This window comes from Heterodontus francisci, chromosome 11 (assembly GCF_036365525.1).
Source record: "Heterodontus francisci isolate sHetFra1 chromosome 11, sHetFra1.hap1, whole genome shotgun sequence".
NCBI lineage: Eukaryota > Metazoa > Chordata > Chondrichthyes > Heterodontiformes > Heterodontidae > Heterodontus > Heterodontus francisci.
Genome location: NC_090381.1, coordinates 75,030,115 through 75,055,662, shown reverse-complemented (window position 1 = coordinate 75,055,662; position 25,548 = coordinate 75,030,115). Strand labels below are relative to the sequence as shown.

General features: G+C 42.9%; 1 protein-coding gene across 4 annotated transcripts in view; it reads right to left on the bottom strand.

The window, feature by feature from the left end:
* Positions 1 to 25,548, bottom strand: part of opa1 (OPA1 mitochondrial dynamin like GTPase) — a 149,701-nt gene that overhangs the window by 30,456 nt on the left and 93,697 nt on the right. For all 4 annotated transcript variants that reach the window (XM_068042269.1, XM_068042272.1, XM_068042271.1 and 1 more), the window contains 4 exons: positions 9,580 to 9,720; positions 9,061 to 9,177; positions 6,767 to 6,860; positions 1,501 to 1,611 (listed from right to left, as the gene is read on the bottom strand). In XM_068042269.1, the coding sequence (XP_067898370.1) occupies positions 1,501 to 1,611; positions 6,767 to 6,860; positions 9,061 to 9,177; positions 9,580 to 9,720 (463 nt within the window). The remainder of the gene's footprint in view (positions 1 to 1,500; positions 1,612 to 6,766; positions 6,861 to 9,060; positions 9,178 to 9,579; positions 9,721 to 25,548) is intronic.

Below are 25,548 nucleotides of genomic sequence, written 5' to 3'. Positions count from 1 at the left end.
AGGATTTAAATATCACTTAATATCTGAGCTACTTTCGTATACACTAATGTTGCTTATAGATAAACCAAAACAATACAAAATATTATTTTCATGAAACATCAAACGACTTTCAGTAGAAACTCCATATTTAAGCTAAAACTGTTGATCCATAATTCGCTGTCAAAATAATGGTGAGTCTAATGGCACTTGCAGCTATTTATGCTTTATTGCCCTACTTCAGGCAAGGATAGATGAGCAGTTAAGCACAGAAATGCTGTCTGAGATGCTTCGCAAAATGGCATCTCGCCGTCTAGCTCACCAATGAAATGCATTTGACAGTGTGAAATTGCTGTACTTGTATGATATCTATGAACTAAACTCGTCACAACGTTAGAACTGGTCTGAAGTGAGAGGAGGAGCCTGTTTTGCAGCCACTTATAGGTTTGCATTTTTTTAATTAAGCCTGGATTTGTTGTCAGAGATTGTTTTAACAATGAGATAAGTGGTCATTACTGCCCATGAGCCTATCTGGCACTGAAAATTAACTTTTACAAGTGTGCAGGCTCATTCCTCCTTGCTTCAATTGTTGATTTTAAAAATGGACAACTTTGAAATGAAACATTTTCTTTAAACTTTTCCTTTCTACCTCTTATTCCTCTCACTTTATCCAATCTTTTTTTCCTCTCTTTATTTCTCTTTCTGTACCTATTTGCCATTGAATTCACCCACTCTAAATTATACTTCCTTCTCAGTCTTTGCACTGCTAATTTCACATTCCTTCAATCTGATTGATTAAGGAGATACACAGTTGCTTGCCATGTTCAGTCAGGTCTCAAACGTCCTACTTCCCCCTTTATTAGCTCGCACTTCCAGCAACTTGCAGTGCAAAATACTGTCATGATTAAATGGGCATGGCAAGACTAACGGTGAACATCGCTCATTGCCCTACTAGAGCAGATTAGGGGCCATTGCCTCATGAGAAAGCAGACAGTGATGAGCGAATACAAGGACAGCTGCACAGATGATAAACATATTTTTGACTAACAATTATAATTAAAAAGTTATAGACTTGAGTAAATTATTTCAACTAAAAGTCATTTAAAAACAAACAATACTGTTTAATGATTTACCTGATGGCTAACAGCAGTAACTGATACAAACAAAAGAAAAATCAAAATGTGAGTTCACATTATTACTTATTTGAAGCTCCTTTCTGGCAAAAATGTCTGACTTGCTTATTGTTTATTAAGGGTGTAAATTCACATCTTTAATGAATCTACACCTGACCTAATGCAAACTGGGAACTCTTTAATCTAAAACTCCCACAGCTGCAAGTCAGACAATTCACATCCTTGCAATGAGTATGCACACAAATCAAAACAATGCATTTGCATGAATGTTCATTTATTATATTAATTAGACCTGAGACAAATTAGTGAAAATATTTCAATCAGTTTAAGATCATCTTGAATTAATGCAACACTGTAGTCAGATAGCACACAGGTATAAAGTATTACTCACTGAGGTCCTCTGCTAGTTGAACTCTCCTTCCTGTTAGCAGCTGAACTTTTTTACCATTGTCTTCAGCAAAGTCCTCCAACACTTCCTTCACATTCTTTTCAAGGCGTCTCACTGGTATTGATAGAAAACATAACTATTTAGTTTTAAGCTCTTTATGAAATTGTAGTTTTTGCCCATTCACTTAAAGAAGTAAATGTGTAACTTTATATCCATTAAAGAGCTGTTGTTGTGATGTTAGCAATGAATTGTTTTGAGTCAGTTTTAGACATGCTGTTCACTGCTGCCAGATAGGGGATGAACAATATATATCTGCAGGTGATTATCTTACCACAGATAGTTGTCAGTTACTGAAGAATGAAATTAACTATTACCTAGCTTATTATTGCATGACAAATTTTGGTCAATAATAGCTTTTCACACTTTATAAAGAGATTTTTCAGAAAAAAAATCTTTTTCATACTCTACACCCTGCTTTAGCTTTCTTTGACAGAAAATTCCATATGCATAAAAAAATTCCTTGATTAAAATTAAGAGTAAACATTGTTGAAATCAATAGCCTATAATACTTTTCCTGATGACTCTTTCTTTGTTCTCTTTCATATGCCATTATCAACCTATAATAAAACTATGGCGATAGAGGAAGGAGATCTATCAGAGAGTCACTGCAAAGTACTTATACCAGACAGATGAAAGCTTTTGTTGAACAGTTCATTTTTAAAATAACCCATTTTACATGGTACCACAGAGCCTGTGTCAAGCCACAAACCTTGAAAGCAGATGGAGCGAGGGTGATACAAGTGAGGAATGCTCTTATAAATGCACATTTTTAAAATTAATGTTATCAGGATATTCTTGGTCTTTGTCCCCCCCAGACCATAAATTTCCCCATTTACCATCTGAAATACACAAACACAGGGGACTATGGAGCAGCTGTGTAAATGATAGAATGAAAAATACAAAGAAAAAACCCACGATGCTGGGACTTATTGTTTAGGCCTATATGTTCTATGTATAATTCTTATATTTTCATGCGCTCTAAAATGAAACAGATGCATTCCCTTGTATAAATTACATCATGAGTTTTGGTACAGGTCTTGATCTTACAAAACATGTTAGAGTAAGCTGTAAACACTGAGCTGTTTAAGTGTTAAACTGCATTTCAGGTCTCTGTGGCCTGCTGGGAATAGAAGTAGCTAATTGATGCAGATGATTCTGGAAATTTGCCAACTCTTGCTAACATTGTATCTACAAGCTTTTTATTTATTTTTGAGACCCCTGCATAACCCCCCTCCCTCCTCCCTTCCAGTACGCAGAGACAGACCCCTGAAAACTGAACTTCCTTTCCACCTTCTGCCTCTGATGACGCACAGAACGGGACAGCATGTGATGGCCGCCCGTTCAACGAAAAATCTGGAAGTGTCCTAGGAGAGGCAGCGGACTGCATAATCTGCAGAGTTAAGTAACATTTTACATATGGTATTTGGGGTGCCACAGCCAAGTGGTGGGGGAGCTGCACCGAGGTCCCACCGCCGCAGGTAATTTGCAGTGGGCCCTTCTCGATGTTGCGAGTCAAGGCGGGCCTCTCCCGAAGAATTTTACTGGCTCCCGGGCCGCGACCCGTGGTGTCGAGGGGCCAGTAAAATTCAGCCCCTTGATTTTCATCATCTGTTTTGACGAGACCATTTAATTAGAATTAGAGAAAGACATTCATTTTAGCTGAAAATTGCATCAACGCGATCATGAAACCATTGCCGACTGTTGTAAAAACCCATTTGGTTCACTTATGTCATTTGGGAAGGAAATCTGCCGTCCTTACCTGGTCTGGCCTACATGTGGGCATTAAATGCTGGCTTAGCCAGCAACGCCCACATCCCACAAACAAACAAAAAAAATGTAGTTAATGCAGAACAACTGCAGTGACACCAATACTGACTTTTTCTCACATTCCTGTCCACACACTCATACCAACAAAATGCAAAAATAAAATTCATGTAATAACCATTTGATCACATGTAGTACAGATTTCCTTTAGGCAAAGTCCAAAAAAATTAACATATATCAACACTTAACATATCTATCCACTTGTTGGATCACATTTCTAAGGTGCCATAGAACGCAACACCAGCTGACTTCTACTACTCTACAGAGGAAGGAAAACATGTAGAAATTTTCACACAAGGTTATATGCAATTTAAATGGAGTTTAAACGTGATAGTAAACTGATGTTATTCAGATGAAGAACAATAGGTATCTAATTGGAAAATTAAACATTTTTCAATTAAATTTTCAAATAAAATAGGGGCTGAAATTTATACTCCCATTGCCGATTTCGGCGGCGGGCAAGAACAACGGCGACCCGCCTGCACGAGCTGCACATTGCGGAGCCGCCATATTAAGCGCAGCAGCTCATTTAAATAGCTGGGATGGACCACTCACCCCACCCCCCAGCAATGGCATCAGCTGCCTGTGTGCAGGCGTTGACGCCATTTTTAAAGAGCTTTGAGCCCGACCATTCAATTTAAATATTTAAAGGAACATTTAATAAAAAGAATTAAATACATTTATTCTGTCCCTCTCCCACCCTCCCAATAACAATTAAATTTAATACTTGCCCTATCACCCCCAAAACACTTATCTTGTCCCCCTGACATTCCCCCCACCAAAGTGCATAAACTTTAAACTTTACCCCTTTCCACCATCCCCTACACCAATGACTTTGACTTCATTTCCCTCCTGCCCCACCGCACTGAGAAACTTACCTCCACCCCACCCCACCAGTCTTCCGCCTCAGTTCCCCGGACGGGGATCCGAATGCATGGGAGTACCGGCCAGCAGCACAAATATCGCACCGGGACAGATGGCGGGAGCGTAAGGGTAATTAATTCATTGATTTAAATTTATTTACATATGTTAATGGCGGTCCCGTCACCAAGTGGCCGGGGGGCGGGGGGGAGTGGTTGCCATGAGGTCTCGCTGCTGCTGGCAATATTGGGTGGGGCCCTCACGGTGTCGGGGTACGTGGCGGCCCTCTCCCGGAGGCATTTTCCAGCCGCCCCCCGATGTTGGGGGTCTGTAAAATTCAGTCCTAGGACATGCGCTGCATTATTTTACTAACAATCTCTGCTAATTGATAAGTAGCAGCAGCTGACTAATTTGCCTTTTTATTTAGGATCATGTGGGGAATGAAGAACAATCTTTATTTGAAGTTCAATGCAAAATGAGTGGTGTTGCTCATAGATATGGAGCACAGTTGTGTTTGCTCTTTCCTGGCCTCCATATTAGCTAATATTGTTAACGGTTCTCTCAAGTACTGTTCCTCTTTCCTTCAAATTTGCCATCAACTCTTTCCTCAAAACACCACCCTGGCAAACCACCACCCCATCTCCAACCTCCTTTCATCTCCAAAAACCCGTGAATGTGTTGTCACCTCCCAAATCCTTCCTTTCCGGAAATCTACGTTTGAATCCCTCCAACCAGATTTTTGCCACAGTACTGAAACGGCTCTTTATCAAAGTCACAAATTACATTCCACGTGACTGTGACAAAGGTAAACTATGTCTCCTCGCCCTTCTCAACCTGCTTGCAGTCTTTGACACGGTTGTCCGGACCATTCTCCTTCAATGTCTCTCCACCATCATCCAGCTGGGCGAAACTGCACTCACCTGGGTCCATTCTTATCTATGTAATATTGGCCAGAGAATCACCTGCAATGGCTTGTCTTCCCCCTCCCACAAAGTTACCTCTGGTATCCCCCAAGAGTTAATCCCTTGGCCCTTTCCTATTTGTCATCAACATGCAACTCCTCAGCGACATCATCCGAAAACACAGCTACAAGTTCCACATGTACATTGGCAATGCCCAGCTCGACCTCACCACCACCACTCTCAACTCCTCCACTGTCTCTAAATTATCAGACTGCTTGTCCAATATTCAGTACTAGATGAGCAGAAATTTCAAACATAGAAACATAGAAAATAGGAACAGGAGTAGGCCATTCGGCCCTTCGGGCCTGCTCCGCCATTCAAAAAAGATCATGGCTGATCATCTAATTCAGTACCCTGTTCCCACTTTTTCCCCCCTATCCCTTGATCCCTTTGGCATTAATATATCTATCTCCTTCTTGAATATATTTAATGACTTGGCCTCCACTGCCTTCTGCTGTAGAGAATTCCAGAGGTTCACTACCCTCTTGGTGAAGAAATTTCTCCTCATCTCGGTTCTAAATGGCATACCCCGTATCCTGAGACTGTAACCCCTGGTTCTGGACTCCACAGCCATCAGGAACATCCTCCCTGCATCTAGCCTGTCTAGTCCTGCTAGAATTTTATAGGTTTCTATGAGATCCCCTCTCATTCTTCTAAACTCTAGTGAATACAGGCCTAGTCAAATATATATAAATATTGCCTCCAATTAAATATTGGGAAGACCAAAGCAATTGTCTTCAGTCTCCAATACAAATTCCATTCCCTAGCCACCAACTCCATCTCTCTCCCTGGCAAATGTCTGAAGTTGAACTAGGCTGTTTGCAATCTTGGTGTCACATTTGACCCCAAGATGAGCTTCTGATCACATATCCATGGCATCACTAAGCCTGCCAATCTCTAGCACTGTAACATTGCCAGACTCTGTCTCATCTCAACTCATCTGCTGTTGAAACCCTCATCCGTGCCTTTGTTACCTCTAGACTCAACTATTCAAATACACTCCCGACTGGCCTCCCACCTTCTACCCTGTGTAAACTTGAGGTCATCCAAAACTCTGCTTTCCATGTCCTTCCAAGTAATATTCACCCAGCATGCCTGTGCTTGCTGGCCTATATTGGCTTTCGGTTAAGCTACACTTCAATTCTAAATTTCTCATCCCTGATTTCAAATACCTCCATGGCTTTGACTCTCCCTATCCGTTATCTCCTCCAGCCCCATAACCCTCAGATATCTGTGCTTCTCTAATTCTGACCTCTTTAGCATCCCCGATTTTAATTGCACCATCATCGGTAGATGTGCCTTCAGCTGCCTAGACCCTAAGCTTTGGAATTTCCTCCCTAAACCTCTCTTTTCTCCTTTAAGACGCTCCATAAAACTTACTTCTTTGACCAAGCTTTTGTTCATCTGCCCTAATATCTCCTCATATGACTTGGCATCAAATTTTGTTTTATAACGCTCCTGTGAAGCACCTTGGGACATTTTATTATATTAAATGTGCCATATAAAATACAGGTTGTTGTTGTTACTAATGCAGATTTCATCAGAAATAGCAGTCAACTTACCTTCAGTATTCGTTAGCTGTTGTCTGAGTGTGTTTGCTGTAATAGCTAGCATGCGTTGAATGCGCCAGAACAGGATAACATTATTGCATTCCAGCTATGAGGGTAGGGGAGGGAAAGAGAAGAGACACAATATTTTGACAATCGTTTATTCACATATGTTTATATTTGAATTTTTGTGATTACAGTTAGGGATCTTAGTGCTGGGGCACGAAACAGTGCTGCTGGCAATCAGTCGAATATCGAGTTGGTTTGGTACAATATCGGCAATGCAAAGTAAAGGTCTCATTACTCTACCCCAACTTCATAACAGAAATCCCTTTTGCACCAGCATCAAATTTTCCATTTCCCGCATAAGCTCCTTAAATGAAGGTTGCTTCCTCAGTGCCGATTTGTGTGCAGCTTATACTGGGTTGAACCTAATGGTAAGTAGATTAAAACTACACATTTGAGCCTTAAGTATCTCAACCAGCAAGAGTAATCTCATTAGTCCAAGGCAAATTCAAATGCAGGCTCCATATGTAAATATTTATTAACAAAATATAGAAAAAATGGAGACACCTGCAGAGACACAGGAAGAGTAAACGGAGTTCTGCTAAACACACTACTTTTCAACGAATTTTATGCATGAATTAAGATTTGTTCTAAAAAGCAGACAGGTTCAATGGAAATTTAAGCTCCAATTTGTGTGTTTTTCTTGAACTCATTACGTAGCTGGATACTGGAACATTTCATTACTTTTTGAAGCATAGATGTTATATTTCTGCCTCACTTTATTTCAAAGCCTTAAATGCATCTTATATGCATTTGGTTTGGTTTGCCTTCCTTTGGCAATCTGGGCTATGCTGCTGTTGTAATTATAACAATTTGTCCTGAGAGGTATTATCCATGTGGGGTCTTCAGAAAATCTCTAATTGTAAGTAAAAACAGAAAATGTTGGAAATAATCAGCATGTCTGGTAGCATCTGTGAAGAGAGAAGCAGAGTGAACATTTCAGGTCTGTAACCTTTCAGCAGGACTGGCAAAAGTTAGAAATATAATAGGCTTTGAGCAAGTGAAAGTCTGGGGGGGCGGGAGAAGGAAGAACAAAGGGGAACAAAAGTGTGTGATAGGGCATAGGGCAGGAGAGATTCACAGAACAAAAGACAAAGGGAGTGCTGCTAGTTGTAGTAAAAGACAAAGCATTAGTCCAGAGAGATAAAAACAGAAAGTGCTGGAAATACTCAGCAGGTCAAGACAGCATCTGTGGAGAGAAAAGCAGAGTTAACGTTTCAGGTCTGTGACCTTTCATCAGAACATCAGATTTCCAGTATCAGCAGTATTTTGCTTTTATATTAGTCCAGAGAGAGTGTTAATGGCAGAACAAGCATGTATACGTGCCAGCAACATGGCACTGAGTGCGGATCTCAGGATGCGGCGAGAAGAGCAGTCTGAGGAACATTGTATGTCTTGGAGATACCTGTAATCCTGGGTGGATTCAAAACATGAAGGATGGAACTTCAGTTGGAATCCATAAAGAATATCTCAGAGGCGGAGACAATTGCTGAGGGAGGAGATGTGGCTGTGAAAACGTGTTTTGGTCAAACACCAGGAGTCAAATGGAAAGCAATGAAGGTGAACAAGGTAAAAGAGACAAAAAATCCCGTCAGAGAGACGAGCAGAACTTCAATGTTGGCATTCTGGAAGAGAAGTGGCAGTGAATTAAACATTAAAATAAAAGCAAAATACTGCGGGTGCTGGAAATCCGAAATAAAAGCAGAAAGTGTTGGAAATACTCAGCAGGTCTGGCAGCATCCGTGGAGAGAGAAATAGAGTTAATGTTTCAGGTCTGTGACCTTTCATCAGAACTGGCAAAAGTTAAAAATGTTATAGACTTTGAACAAGTAGAAGTGGGGGGGGGGGGAGGTGGAGAATAAAAGGGAACAAAAGTGTGTGATAGGGCAGAGGACAGGAGAAATTCACATAACAAAAGACAAAGGAAGTGCTACTAGTTGTAGTAAAAGACAAAGCCTTGTAATACCCAATACAATACAGCTATTGTTTTATATATATATATATTTTAAAATCATGTAGGTTAGCATTGCCAAGTTTTCATGCTTGCTTTAGTAACTTCTACTACTGCTGTCACATTTGATGCTCGAGATGGATCCACTGTCGTCACAGCTATTTTGACAAACAGCATCAGAGAGGCAACATACAACTGGGGAGAGGGAGGGGGCGGGGGATAGTGAGACTTTAAACAAAAACAGCCGTTTCAAAAACAGTAAGTACTTCCTTTGTATTGTCTGTTTTCGTACCTCAGAATCTACAAAATGCCTTTGGTAATAGTGGAAACCTCTTCTGCAAAGATTACAATGGTTCAGTGATTTCCTCAAGAAGTGCTTTCTGTAAACTTGGTGCCAAGTATCTTTAATCTAGAGAAAAAGAAAACTTAAGTCAAGGTATTGATTAAAGTCAATAACATTTTGTAACAAGATAAAAATTGGTTCTTGAGCAACTGTAATAAGGTTAAGAACATTGCAAAAATTGTATTAATCGGAATCATCCTACAACATCTGGCTCACTAAAGAAAGATGTCCACAGAGTTATATTTCACATTAGAAATAACTTGCATTTATTCAGTATCTTTCAAACAAGGCTAGAAGAGAGTACATGCTCTTTCAAGTTGTCACTACTGGTTCAAAAAAAAGATAGAACCTCAAAGCAACTAATAATTATAAAGTGCTATTTAATGAAACAAATAACAAAGCAGATCTGTTCATGCATATTTTGCTTGAGTTGGAAACTAAGTGAAATATTTGCAGATTCTCACTTACCAGAATGGTGTCCACATCTACATTTTTTGCCTCCAGGTTTTTACGAACTGTTGTAACTTCATCGTTAGCAAGATAAGCCGTGTGCTCCTCAGTGATTTTTAACAGCCGTTCCAATTCACTTCTGGTTTCATTTCGAATGTGCTAGAGGAAAAGAGGCATTCTGTTTATTGTCACAAAAGTATAGAAATAGATTCAAGTTCTTCATTGATATATATGGCTTTGTAGATAATTCAAGTTACAGTGTAGTATAGAATGCAATCAGTTTATTTTCACCGTATAATCAAACCTTTAACAATTACATTCTGTAGCTAAACTCAACAACTCTTAAGACAACTGTAACTAAGTGAAATGTCTCACAAATTTGGCCCTGCCGGTCCTGGGATAATACTATGCAAGTCTATCCAACTGTATTACACCCAGTGATTTGATTTTCTCTTTCAAATAGGGAGTGTGGTGAAGTTGATCACTTCTGTTCTTCATAAATTATTGAGTGTATGTTAAGAAAGAGAATGAATTAACGCATTCCCTGTAGATAATTGCATTGGTACTGTAATAAAATGATTCATATTATGACCCAATCTTTTTATCTTTTGAGAGTTACAAATCCAGTTTAACAGCTCATTGTATATGCCACAAGAGGACAGTAACTCAATGAAGGTCAAATGGCACACACTGCTGAAAGTTCTAAAAATGTTAAGAGCTACTACTGTTACTATGTCCTGGTTGTGAAGAAATTCATCCAATCTGGGGACATTGACTGTGCTACCAAGCAAGCCATCCACTTGGGAGCCAATCGGTAACCTTTTAGCAGATTCCTGTGACTAATAATTCATTCCCTAATCTTTTGCTATGATTAACAACTCATCTTGATACCTGCAATCATCTTGTTTGCTCACTTCCGTATTCAAATCAATGAAAGTAGCATCTGTCTTATTAAGTGACCAAAACTGTATAAAGTACTTCAGATGTGACCACCGACGTTTTATAATGCAATGCAAGTCATTTTGATTTGTATTTTATCTCCTTAACAATGAAACTCAAGACTAAGCAGAACCAAGTCATTTGGCCCATCAAATCTGCACGGCTGTTTTCTTCACAAGCCACTTAGTTTAATTCACCTTCTTGCCTTCCCGCCATATCCATTCCCCCTTTTTCAAGCAACTATCTTATTTCTTAAAGATTCCATACTCTCTGCTTTAACAGAAAATTCCACATTCTAACCACCCTCTATCTACAAATTTCTCATTATGAAATTTGGTTTGTGGCTGTTGGGTTCAGTGGTGTCAGTCATTTGCTTAAGTGTGCTGGTTGCCTGCTTCTAATGGAAGTTGACTTTCATTGCCCTCTATCTACTACCATTTCAGTGGGACTGAGGAATGTAACCATGAAACTTTCTTATTCTGGAATGGATCCCCATGTCTTACATCCGTACACCTTCAATCTCTCCAAAGATGGACCAAGTTAACATTAGGCAAGACAACTTTCTGTTCGATTTGTAAACTGTTTCCTTCCACCATAGATAAAAACATACAGAATGCTAAGTATGACGAGAAATGCTTGATACGATCAGTATAAGTCCTGTTCACTTATTATTACAAAAATAAAGAACACAAGTCGCTATTCCATTTTGGTGCACCCTTTACTCATCATAAAGACAAACTTTCCCTGACCAGGGAAGAGGCTCTCATCTGTCAGCTCTTAAATTTGTAATCTCTCGTTATCATCTTACCGACCAGTGGGAAACAATCTAGCATTTATCACATTGTCATGGTCCTGTAGTTTTTTTTTGGAATATGCAGTTTGCCTTGAAGGCTTGCAAAGGATCAGTATTGCTTTAAGAACCAGCAAGCCTCAGGAGTTATAGGAAGGTGCATTTTCGTTGCCTTAGAAACAGCCATTTGGAGACTGCGATTCAAAGGGTGCATTCTTGATACCATGGAAACATCCACTGGGAGCGAGTTTCATGCGATACATTTGTTAGAATTCAATTTTGAACTGACTTTTAGTTGAAGACAGTCTGTTCTAACAGAACACACAGACACCGAGGACACAGCTATGATGACAGCACCTGGAAAAAGAGCTCTCAACCATTTAAACTGAAGGAAGAGGATTTAGTCTGTTTAATTATCATCTCTCAAAATTCTAAAACATCAAGCCAAAACAGAGATCTCTGGTAATTTAAACTGAAGAAAGGGAAGTTAGACTGTGACAATCTTTTATCCCTCAAAAACTCTAAAGTCAGATTGATTCGGTTGAAAGTGTTTGCAAGTTGTTAATTGTTGAAATTTGGAGAAGTTAGATTACGGACTGTTCTACTGTGGAAGAACCTTTTTTCTGCATCGGACGACCGAGAGGACTTCAAGCAACATTCTGTGGGGACTTCAAGCAACATTGGACTGTAAATTTGCAAGAACTCTAATTTTCTCTATTTTAAATGTTGTTTATATCTTCATAGTGTTTAAGAATTTGGTTCTTCTAATTAAAGAGTCAATTTGTTGATTTAAAAACACCTGGTTTGGCTAGCTTCATTCAGGGATTAATAGATGGTACAATTTGGCTGGGTCTTTCCTTAATTTGGAAAGTTTTCGAATGATATGTTAGCCGATCTGTGGAGCGACGGGATTGAATTCACAGTGCGTTGGTCCCTGCACAATCGGAATTGTATATTTTGATTGAGGGCTTTGACAGGTCGTAACAACATCAAAACTCTTAATAATCTTAAAGTCCTCTCTATAAAGTCATCTATATCTTTCTCTGCTCAAATGGTAAAAGCCCCAACTTCTCAAGACTCTCTTCATAACTAAACCCCTTCATATTTATGGTGATATCCTACTGAACCTGCACTGCACCATTTCCATGCTTTTATTTCATTCTTATAATGGGGTCCCCAAAACTGTACAAAATACTTCAACTGTTGTCTAAGATGTTGTACAAGTTTAAAATGACCTCTTTGCTTTCATCTGCAATGCCTCCAGATGAAAGAATTGTATTCAATCATAATTTGTAAGTGCTTTGCCTGGCATGTCCCTCATTCTACCATTACCATTAAGCCAGGGGTCCAACCCTGGTTCAATGAGGAGTGCAGGAGAGCATGCCAGGAGCAACACCAGCCACACCTAAAAATGAAGTGCCAACCTGGTGAAGCTACAACACAGGACTACATGCAAGCTAAACAGTGGAAGCGGTATGCTGTCAGTAGAACCAAGCAATTCCACACCAAAAGATCAGATCAAAGTTCTGCAGTCCTGCCACAGCCAGCTGTAATGGGGGGAGGGGGGCTCTATGAACATCCACATCCTCAAAGGTGGTGGTGCTCAGCATATGAGTACAAAAGACAAGGTTGAAGCATTCGCAACCATCTTCAGCCAGAAGTGCGGAGTGGATAATACAACTCGACCTCCTCCTGAGGGCCCCACCATCACAGAAGGCAATTCGATTCACTCCACGTGATATCAAGAATGGCTGAGTGCACTGGATACAACAAAGGCTATGGGCCCTGACAACAGGCTGAGTTGTATTTCAGCAGCAGGGCTCCGGCGATTGGTGGAAAAGTGGGAGGCAAACCCGCATCAGCCATTTGTCGGACCCCCAGTCGAATTCAATGGCAAGCAAACAATTAACTGTTCACCATCGGGATGCCGTCCTCTTTAAGGGATAAGATCCTGCCCCAAGAGCTGCCAGCCAATCAGAGGGTCGGCAGCTCAGCAGTCTGTGCAGCGTCACTGGGAGTGGTGGTACTGCTGGAGACCGGGAGCAGCAGCCATGGAGGAGGCCCCAGAATTAAGCTAAGTGGGGTTGGGCTTGCCTGGGCCATTTAGGCAGGCCCCGGTGATGGCCGGTAGGGGTTGTTAGTGAGGGCAGGGGCATAAATACTGTGGCTACAAGAGCAGGTCAGAGGCTGGGAATTATGTAGCGAGTAACACATCTCCTGACACTCAAAGCCTTTCCATCATTTACAAAGTACAAGTCTGAGCGAGACCAGCAGTTTAAAAGAGCAGGGGCGGCGGGAAGGAGTGAGACCAGCACAATTTAAAAGAGCAGTGGCGGCGGGAAGGAGCGACACCGAGCGAGACCAGCACAGTTTAAAAGAGCAGCGGTGGCGGGAAGGAGTGAAAACTAACATCAGAATGACGTCACAATCAACAGTGTGAGCAGGGAAACAGTGAGCCATCAGGGTGAGTATACAGGTAAGCTTTTAATTTAATTTAAATTAAACATAGCATCAAACATCACAGGCAAGCAGGTTTGGAAAGAAGCTGCCTGTTTGGTGAGTATCTGGCAAGTGACTAAAGTAAGTAAAGTGGGTTAGGAACTAAAGTAAAGAGAAAAGTAAGGCCTACAGTTTTTTTTAATATAGTAAGTAGTTTTGTTTTAGGGAATCAAGTGTAAATAATCTCTAATCTTAGAGTAATATAAGGGAGTAAATTAAGGTTAGGTCATGGCAGGGCAGCTCGGCAGTGTGGAATGCTCCTCCTGTGCAATGTGGGAAGTTAGCGACACTTCCAGTGTCCAGGGTGAACACGTGTCTCCAGCTGCAGCTACTGGAAATCCACGTTTCAGATCTGGAGAAGCAGCTGGGGACACTGTGCAGCATCCGCGAGGCTGAGATCATCATGGATAGCACATACAGGGAAGTGGTCAGACCGCAGGTAAAGACTGCTCAGGCAGAAAAGGAATGGGTGACCGCCAGGCAGAGTAGAAGAACTAGGCAGGAGCACAGGAATCCCCTGGGTCCATCTCCCTCGCTAACAGATTTTCCGCTTTGAATACTGTTAGGGGAGATAGCTTCTGAGGGGAATGCAGCAAGAGCCAAGTCTGTGGCACCACGGGTAGCTCAGCTGCACAGGAGGGGAGGAAAAATGGGAGAGCTATAGTGATAGGGGATTCTTTCGTAAGGGGTACAGATAGGCGTTTCTGTGGCCACAAACGTGACTCCAGGATGGTATGTTGCCTCCCTGGTGCTCGGGTCAAGGATGTCATGGCGCGGCTGCAGGATATTCTGAAGCAGGAGGGTGAACAGTCAGAGGTCGTGGTTCACATTGGTACCAACGACATAAGTAGAAAGAGGGATGAGGTCCTGCAACAAGAATTTAGCGAGCTAGGTCGCAAATTAAAAAGCAGGACCTCAAAAGGTTGTAATCTCTGGATTACTCCCGGTACCACGTGCCAGTGAGTATAGGAATAGGGGGTTACAGCAGAAGAATGCATGGCTGAAGAGACGGTGCAGGAGGGAGGGCTTTAGTTTCCTGGGTCACTGGGTCATTTTCTGGCAAAGGTGGGACCTGTACAAGTTGGACAGGTTGCACTTGAACCTGAACGGGACCAACATCCTTGCAGGGAGGTTTGCTAGTGCTGTTGTTGGGGTGGGGGGTTTAAACTAATTTGTCAGGGCGACGGGATACAGAGTGGAGGTACAGTAGGGGGTGAGGCACAGCCAAATATAGAAGAGAAACTAAGTCCGTCTGGAAGGCAGAGTAAATACAGACCTGTTAAGGCACAAGCAAATAATGCAAGGCTGGATTGCATCTATTTTAACGCAAGGAGTCTTACAAGTAAGGCAGTCTACATGGACTTCAGTAAGTCTTTTGATAAGATCCCGCACGGAAGATTGGTCAAGAAGGTAAGAGCCCATGGGATCCAGGGCAATTTGACAAATTGGATCCAAAATTCGCTTAGCAGCAGGAGGCAGTGTTTGCGATTGAAAGCCTGTGACCAGTGGTGTACCGCAGGGATCGGTGCTGGGACCCTTGCTGTTTGTAGTATACATTAATGATTTTGACGTGAATATAGGAGGTATGATCAGTAAGTTCGCAGATGACACAAAAATTGGTGGTGTTGTAAATAATGAGGAAGAAATCCTTAGATTACAGGATGATACAGATGGGCTGGTAAAATGGGCGGAGCAGTGACAAATGGAATTTAATCCTGAGAAGTGTGAGGTGATTCATTTTGGGAGGACTAACAAGGCAAGGGAATATACAATGGATGGTAAGACCCTAGGAAGTACAGAAGGTCAGAAGGACCTTGGTGCACTTGTCCATACATCACTGAAGGCAGCAGCACAGGTAGATAAGGTGGTTAGGAGGGCATACTTGCCTTTATTAGCTGAGGTATAGAATATAAGAGCAGGGAGGTTATGATGGAGCTGTATAAAACACTAGTTAGGTCACAGCTGGAGTACTGTGTACAGTTCTGGTCGCCACACTATAGGAAGATGTGATAACACTGGAGAAGGTGCAGAGGAGATTCACCAGGATTTGCCTGGGCTGGAGCATTTCAGCTATGGAGAGAGACTGGATAGAACATAAAACATAGAACAGTACAGCACAGTACAGGCCCTTCGGCCCACGATGTTGTGCCGACCCTTTAACCTACTCTAAGATCAAACTACCTACATACCCTTCATTCTACTATCATCCATGTACCTATCCAAGAGTCGCTTAAATGTCCCTAATGTAGCTGCTTCTACTACCACCGCTGGCAGTGCATTCCACGCACCCATCACGCTCTGTGTAAAGAACCTACCTCTGACATCTCCCCTAAACCTTCCTCCAATCACCTTAAAATTATGGCCCCTGGTGATAGCCCTTTCCGCCCTGGGAAAAAGTCTCTGGCTATCCATTCTATCTATTCCTCTCATCATCTTGTACACCTCTATCAAGTCACCTCTCATCCTTCTTCGCTCCAATGAGAAAAGCCCTAGCTCCCTCAACCTTTCTTCATAAGACATGCCCTCCAGTCCAGGCAGCATCCTTGTAAATCTCCTCTGCACCCTCTCTAAAGCTTCCACATCCTTCCACAACCCTAGGCTAGGGTTGTTTTCCTTGGAGCAGAGAAGGCTAAGGGGGGACCTGATTGAGGTATACAATATTATAAGGGGCATAGATGGGTAGATAGGAAGAAACTTTTTCCCTTAGCGGAGGGGTCAATAACCAGGGGGCATATTTTTAAGGTAAGGGACAGGAGGTTGAGAGAGGATTTGAGGATAAATATTTTCACCCAGAGGGTGGTTGGAATCTGGAACACACTGCTTGAAGGGCTGGTAGAGGCAGGAACTCCCACAACAGTTAAGAAATACTTAGATGAGCACTAGAAATGCCATAGCATACAAGGCTATGGGCCTTAATGCTGGAAAATGGGACTCGAATAGATAGATGCTTGATGGCCTGCACAGACATGATGGGCCGAAGGGCCTGTTTCTGTGCTGTATAACTCCATGAGTCTATGGAGTCAGATGGAATACTCTCCACTTGCCTGGATGAATGCAACTCCAACACAATTCAGGCGAAAACATTCCACTTAATTTGCATCCTATCCACCACCTTACATTCACTGCCTGCATCACCAGAGCACAGTGGCTGCCAAGTGTACCGTCTGCAAGATGCAGTGCAGGAACCATCCAAGACTTCTTCAACAGTACCTCATAAATCCATGTCCTCTACCATCGAGAAGAACAAGGGCAGCAGGCGCATGGGAACACCACCAGCTGCAGGTTTGCCTCCAAGTCACACACCATCCTGACCTGGAAATATATCACCATACCTTCATCCTCCAAAATCCTGGAATGCTCTATCTAACAGCACTGTGGGAGTACCTTCGCCACACAGACTGCAGTGGTTCAAGAAGGTCTCTTCTTTAGGGTAATTAGGGATGGGCACTAAATGGTGGCCTTGCCAGCGACACCCACATCCTGTGACTGAGTTTGAAAAAAACATTGGTTTCTCACCAAGAGATGCGGCATTCAGAGAGTTGAAGGGTGTGAATTTACAGTACTTCCATACGATATCCACTAAGCAAGCCAGAAAAAGTTAGGGCTGTCCATTGAAGTGTAAGTGAATTTTTAGTGGCGTGATGAGCCTTAATTACTGCCAAATAACCTTGCTAGCACCGAAAATTTACTTTTACAACTTTCAATTATTTGTTCAACGATTTGAAAAATATTTTAAAAAATCACTTTCATTAAACTCTTTATCCCATCTTTCTTTACCTCTCTATTTTGCTTTCTGCACATGATTTTACATTGAATTAAATATTCCAACATACAACTCCTGATTTAGACTCTACGAATCTCAGTAAAGATTCTTCAATCTTATTGGTTGACTAGACACACCATTGCTTGTCCTGTTCACACAGGCCCCAGATCCCCTGTAGAGGGTGCTGTACTGCTTTAACTGTTTGACTGCAGCAAATCGCAGAGCAAAAGCCTACAGAAATTCTGTGGACAAGTGTAAGTGTAAGTAACGGTAAGTAATTTACTGCTGAATGCAAAATTCAGGTCATATCTCTGGTAATGCCTTTACTTGCCTAACCTGGCTGTTCCTGTATTGTCCAGCAGATGGCATTGGTAGAACCCCGAGATGTACTATCTTTGACATCCTGCTTCCTTAATTCACCTCAATTTCTGGAACTCTTTCTGCAGGATCTGAATCTCATTCATTTGTTCTAAGTCATTTGTTCAGGCACGAATCATGGCTTCTGGCTGATGCCTCTCCTCCGCCAAAATATCTGCACTGGCACCTATGAGGCAACATACTATTTGGAACTTACTTTTAGTAACAGAAACTATTGCCTACAACTCTCACTCCAGCATTCATATCTGCTTTTGGGGAACAACTTTTTTTAAAAAAAAGATGCTATGCAGTTGGTAGTTGCAACTCCCATCCCCAACGAAGTTTCTGCTCTTGAAAAAAAATCTTATTCCATTTGTCCATGGGATGCGGGCATCGCTGGCTAGGACAGCATTTATTACCCATCCCCAGTTGTCCAGGAGAAGGTGGTGGTGAACCGCCTCCTTGAACCACTGCAGTCCATGTGGGGTAGGTATACCCACAGTGGTTAGGAAGGGAGTTCCAGGATTTTGACCCAGCGACAATGAAGGAACGGCAATATAGTTCCAAGTTAGGATGGTGTGAGACTTGGAGGGAACTTGCAGGTGGTGGTGTTCCCATGCATCTGCTGCCCTTGTCCTTCTAGTTGGTAGAGGTCGCGGGTTTGGAAGGTGCTGTCTAAGGAGCTTTGGTGCATTGCTGCAGTGAATCTTGTAGATGGTACACACTGCTGCCACTGTGCGTCCGCGGTGGAGGGAGTGAATGTTTGTAGATGGGGTGCCAATCAAGCGGGCTGCTTTGTCCTGGATGGTGTCGAGCTTCTTGAGTGTTGTTGGAGCTGCACCCATCCAGGCAAGTGGGGAGTATTCCATCACACTCCTGACTTGTGCCTTGCAGATGGTGGACAGGCTTTGGGGACTCAGGAGGTGAGTTACTCGCCTCAGGATTCCTAGCCTCTGACTTGCTCTTGTAGCCATGGTATTTATATAGCTACTCCAGTTCAGTTTCTGGTCAATGGTAACCCCTATTGCATGGCAGCAGGAAGATGTCGGTCACTCCCCCGATGCCTTCCCGCACCATTTTTAAAAAATCATTCATGGGATTTGGGCGTCGCTGGCCAGGCCAATTATTGCCCATCCCTAATTGCCCTCGAGAAGGTGGTGTGAGCTGCCTTCTTGAACCGCTGCAGTCCATTTGGGGTAGGTACACCCACAGTGCTGTTAAGAAGGGAGTTCCAGGATTTTGACCCAGCAACAGTGAAGGAATGGCGATATAGTTCCAAGTCAGGATGGTGTGTGACTTGGAGGGGAACTTGCAGGTGGTGGTGTTCCCATGCATTTGCTGCCCTTGTCCTTCTAGTTGGTAGAGGTCGCGGGTTTAGAAGGTGCTGTCCAAGGAGCCTTGGTATGTTGCTGCAGTGCAACTTGTAGATGGTACACACTGTTGCCACTGTGCGTCAGTGGTGAAGGGAGTGAATGTTTGTAGATGAGGTGCCAATCAAGGTGCTTTGTCCTGGATGGTGTCGAGCTTCTTGAGTGTTGGAGCTGCACCCATCCAGGCAAGTGGAGAGTATTTCATCACACTCCTGACTTGTGCATTGTAGATGATGGACAGGCTTTGGGGTCAGGAAGTGAGTTACACGTCACATGATTTCTAGCCTCTGACCTGTTCTTGTAGCCATGGTATTTATATAGCTACTCCAGTTCAGTTTCTGGTCAATGGTAACCCCTAGGATGTTGATAGTGGGGGATTCAGCGATGGTAATACCAATGAATGTCAAGGGGAGATGGTTAGATTCTCTCTTGTTTGAGATGGTCATTGCCTGGCACTTATGTGGGGCAAATGTGACATGCCACTTATCAGCCCAAGCCTGGATATTGTCCAGGTCTTGCTGCATTTCTACACTGACTGCTTCAGTATCTGAGGAGTCACAAATGGTACTGAACATTGTGCAATCATCAGCGAACATTCCCACTTCTGACCTTATGATTGGAGGAAGGTCATTGATGAAGTAGCTGAAGATGGTTGGGCCTTGGACACTACCCTGAGGAACTCCTGCAGTGATGTCCTGGAGATGAGATTATTGACCTCCAGCAACCACAACCGTCTTCCTTTGTGCTAGGTATGACTCCTGATTCCCATTTAAGTATTCACCTAGGCAATGTCCTCAGTGAACCCCTGCCTTCCTTCCTACTCCTTTTTCCACCTTGATATATTATCTGCTTCTCACTCTCTTTCACATTGTTTGCTTGTGTGGTGACCACCTCTTGGAATGCCTGTTCCAAAAACCCTTTCAACCTCATATGTGGTCGAACATCTCCTGCCATTCCACAAGAGCAGTAAACTTTAAGCTTGAACAAGTGCAAGTGTGTTTGCTTTGATGGATGAAAATGGAATAGTGTAGGTCAGATGGTTTCACAGGTCGGCGCAACATCGAGGGCCGAAGGGCCTGTACTGCACTGTAATGTTCTAATGTTCTAAAAAATATAAGAAGAAATAGGAGCAGGAGTAGGTCATTCAGCCCTTCGAGCCTGCACTTGATCTACTTCAACACCATTTTCCTGCACTACACCCATATCCCTTGATGTTTATAATATGTAGAAATATATCGATCTCAGTCTTGAATATACTCAATGACTGAGCCTCCACAGCCCTCTGGGGCAGAGAATTCCAAAGATTCACCACCCTTGGGATCTTTACACCTATACTCAAATCCTCTTGTAATAAAGGCTAACATACCATTTGCCTTCTTAATTGCTTGCTGTACCTGTATGTTAGCTTTCAATGACTCATGAACAAGGACACCCAAGTCCCTTTGAAATTTAACACTTCCCAGCCTCTCCCATTTAAGTAAAACTTGGTATTTCTGTTTTTCCTACCAAAGTGGATAACCTCACCTTTCTCCATATTGTATTCCATCAGCCAATTTTTTTGCCCATTCACTTAGCCTCTCCAAATCCCCGAGAAGTGCCTTTGCATCCTCCTCACAACTCACACTTCCACCAAGTTTGGTGTCAACAGCCAACTTGGAAATATTACTTTTAATCCCCACATCCAAATCATTGATATAAATTGTGAATAGCTGGGGCCCAAGTACTGATCCTTGTGGTACCCCACTCTTCACAGCTTGCCAACCTTAAAATGACCCATTTAATCCTAATCTGTTTTCTGTCCGTTAACCAGTTCCCAATCCATGCCAGTATATTCCCCCCCTAATCCCATGTGCTCCAATTTTGTTTACTAACCTCTTGTGAGAGACCTTATCAAAAGCTTTCTAAAAATCTAAATATACCACATCCACCAGTTCCCCCTTATCAAGTCTGCTACTTACATCCTCATAAAACTCCAACAGGCTTGCTAAACATGATTTCCCTTTCATAAATCCATGTTGACTCTGCCAATCCGACCATTATTTTCTCAGTGTCCTGTTATTACATCTTTTAATATAGATTCTAGCAATTTCCCCATGAGCGATGTTAAACTAACAGGCTTGTAGTGCCTTGTTTTCTCTCCCTCCTTTCTTAAATAGTGGGGTTACAATTGCCAACTTGCAATCTGCAGGAACCATTCCAGAGTCTCTAAAATTTTGAAAGATGACCACCAATGCATCTACTATCTCTACAGCCACCTCATTCAACACTGGAATGTAGATAATCAGGTCCAGGGGATTTATCTACCTTCAGTCCCATTAATTTCTCTAGTGCTATTTTTTTTACTAGTATTAATATCTTGCAGTTCCTGTTTACACTAGTCCCTTGATTCCTCATTATTTCTGGGAGGTGTTTATTATTTTCCTCCGTGAAGACAGACACAAAGTATTTGTTTAGTTTCTCTGCCATTTCCTTATTCCCCATTATAAATTCTCCTGACTCCACTTGTAATGGACCCACATTTGTTTTTGCTCATCTTTTCCTTTTTACATACGTATAGAAGCTTTTACAGTCTGTTTTTATATTTCTCGCTAGTTTAGTCTCATTCTATTTTCCCTTTCATAATTTTATTCTTGGTCCTCCTTTGCAGAATTCTGAAATGCTCTCAATCCTCAGGCTTACCATTTTTTTGGCAACTTTATACGCCTCTTCCTTTGATCGAATACAATCTTTGATTTCTTTCGTTAGCCACAGTTGGAACACTTTCCTTCCTAGGTTTTTATACATTAAAGGAATATATTTTTGTTGTAAACTATGTATTAGTTCTTTAAATGTTAGCATTGCCAGTCTACCTTTTAACTTGGCTTCCCAATCCTGTACAATGTGTCTTTGGGGATCCTGCCATCTTCCATGCGGCTCACATGGCCAAGCCATCTCAAGCGCCGCTGACTCAGTAGTGTGTATAAGCTGGGGATGTTGACCGCCTCGAGGACTTCTGTGTTGGAGATACGGTCCTGCCACCTGATGCCATGTATTCTCCGGAGGCAGTGAAGATGGAATGAATTGAGACGTCGCTCTTGGCTGACATACGTTGTCCAGGCCTCGCTGCCATAGAGCAAGGTACTGAGGACACAGGCTTGATACACGCGGACTTTTGTGTTCCGTGTCAGTGCGCCATTTTCCCACTCTCTTGGCCAGTCTGGACATAGCAGTGGAAGCCTTTCCCATGCGCTTGTTGATTTCTGCATCGAGAGACAGGTTACTGGTGATAGTTGAGCCTAGGTAGGTGAACTCTTGAACCACTTCCAGAGCGTGGTCGCCAATATTGATGGATGGAGTATTTCTGACGTCCTGCCCCATGATGTTCGTTTTCTTGAGGCTGATGGTTAGGCCAAATTCATTGCAGGCAGCCGCAAACCTGTCGATGAGACTCTGCAGGCACTCTTTAGTGTGAGATGTTAAAGCAGCATCGTCAGCAAACAGGAGTTCCCTGATGAGGACTTTCCGTACTTTGGACTTCGCTCTTAGACTGGCAAGGTTGAACAACATGCCCCGATCTTGTGTGGAGGAAAATTCCTTCTTCAGAAGACTTGAACGCATGTGAAAGCAGCGGGGAGAAGAAAATCCCAAAACGTGTGGGTGCGAGAACACAGCCCTGGTTCACGCCACTCAGGATAGGAAAGGGGTCCGATGAGGAGCCGCCATGCTGAATTGTGCCTTTCATATTGTCATGGAATGAGGTGATGATACTTAGCAGCTTTGGTGGACATCCAATCTTTTCTAGTAGTCTGAAGAGACCACGTCTGCTGACGAAGTCAAAGGCTTTGGTGAGATCAATGAAAGCAATGTCGAGGGGCATCTGTTGTTCGCGTCATTTCTCCTGTATCTGTCCAGTCTCTACCAGTCATGGATGAGCTGGACATACAGCCAACAAAATCGGAACTCAGTGATGCCATTGATTCTCTAGCCAGCGGAAAAGCCCCTGGGAAGGACAGCATTACCCCTGAAATAATCAAGAGTGCCAAGCCTGCTATACTCTCAGCACTACATGAACTGCTATGCCTGTGCTGGGACGAGGGAGCAGTACCTCAGGACATGCGCGATGCCAATATCATCACCCTCTATAAAAACAAAGGTGACCGTGGTGACTGCAACAACTACCGTGGAATCTCCCTGCTCAGCATAGTGGGGAAAGTCTTTGCTCGAGTCGCTCTAAACAGGCTCCAGAAGCTGGCCGAGCGTGTCTACCCTGAGGCAGTGTGGCTTTCGTGCAGAGAGATCGACCGTTGACATGCTGTTCTCCCTTCGTCAGATACAGGAGAAATGCCGCGACTTTAGTACTAATTAGGTTGAAATCCCCCAGGATTACAGTATTACCCTTGTTACACTAATTTCCTGATTTATACTGTGATTTACATTACCACAGCTGTTTGCAGCCCTACAAACAACTCCCACTAATGTTTTCTATCCCTTGCTGTTTCTTAGTTCCACCCAAACTGATTCTTGTCTTGACCTTTAGAACTAAGGTCATCTCTCACTATAGTACTAATGCTCTCTTTAACTAACGGAGCTACCCCACCACTTTTTCCCAGCTTCCTGTCCTTCCTGAATGCCCTTGGATAAGTGGAGGCTGTGCCGTAGTAATCCAGAGGCCTATGTTAATGCTTTGGGGACATGGGTTCGAATACCACCACGGCAGATGGTTACATTTGAATTCAATTAATAAATCTGGAACTAAAAAATAAGATAGTCTAATGATGACCATGAAACCATTGTCGATTGTTGTAAAAACCCATCTAGTTCACTGATGTCCTTTCGGGAAGGAAATCTGTCGTCCTTACCTGGTCTGGCCTACATGCGATTCCAGACCCACAGCAATGTGGTTGACTCTTAAATGCCCTCTTAAATGGCCTAGCAAGCCGCTCAGTTCAAAGGCAATTAGGCTCACATCCCATGAACGAATAAAAAAAAATATTCAGGTCCCAGTTTCGGTTTCCTTGTAGCCACGTCTCTGCTATGGCTATCAAGGCATACATATGACCTGACAATTCATCTGTTTTATTGTGAATGCCGCGGGCATTAAGATACAGAGCCCTCAATTCAGATATTTTTATTATTTTTGTAAACTCTGGCCCTACCTGCTGGCACACTCAAGTAGTAATCACTCTCTCTTCCTGCCATACTGATTATCATTACCTTTATTGCTACCTTGATATATCGCCTTGTGATTTCCCTTTATTTTACTCAATCTTCCCCTACATGATTTCTTCTCCCCCCCTCTATTTAGTTTAAAGCCCTCTCTACTTCCTTAGTTATATGACTCGCTAGAACACTGGTCCCAGCATGGTTCAGGTGATGTCCATCCTAACGGTACAGCCCCCATTTTCTCCAGTGCTGGTGCCAGTGCCCCACAAACCGGAACCCACTTCTTCCACACCAGTCTTTGAGCCACGCAGTCACCTCTCTAGTCTAATTATTACCCTGTGCCAATTTGCACATGGCTCAGTTAATAATCCAGAGATTTTTACCTTTGAGATTCTGCTTTTTAATTTAGTACCTAGCTCCTCATACTCCCTAAACAGAACCTCTTTCCTAGTGCTATCTATGTCATTGGTACCTACATGGACCTTGACAACTGGATCTTGCCCCTCCCATTGCAAGTTCCTCCCCAGCCCTGAGCATATGTCCTGAATCCTGGCACTGGGCAGGCCACACAGCCTTCTGGATTCTTGCTTTCGGCTGCAGAGAACAGTGTCTATCCTTCTGACTATACTGTTCCCTACTACCACTACATTCCTGTTAACTCCCCCCACTTGAATAGCTTCCTGTACCCCCACTTGAATGGCTTCCTGTACCATGGTCAGTCTGTTCATCCACACTACAGCCTCGCTCTTGTCCATACAAGCTGCAAGAACCCCGAACTTATTGTTCAATTGCAAGGGTTGAGGCTCCGCCACTCCCACCTTCTCGATCTCCTAACCTGCCTAACTCACAGTCACACCCTCCTGTTCCTAACCACTGACCAAATCAGACGACCCTATCCCAAGGGGTATGACTGCCTTCTGGAACAAAGTATCCAGGTAACTTTCCCCCTCCCTGATGGATCGCGATGTCTGCAGCTTGGCCTCCAGCTCATTAACTCTGTGCTGAAGCTCCTAAAGCCGCAGACACTACAGATGTAGTTTTCACTGATTGCAGCTGCAGCAGATCACCTGTCCTGCCATCTTTTCTGTGTTAAATTTATTTTTCTTAATTTATAGTTCCCCTCTTCA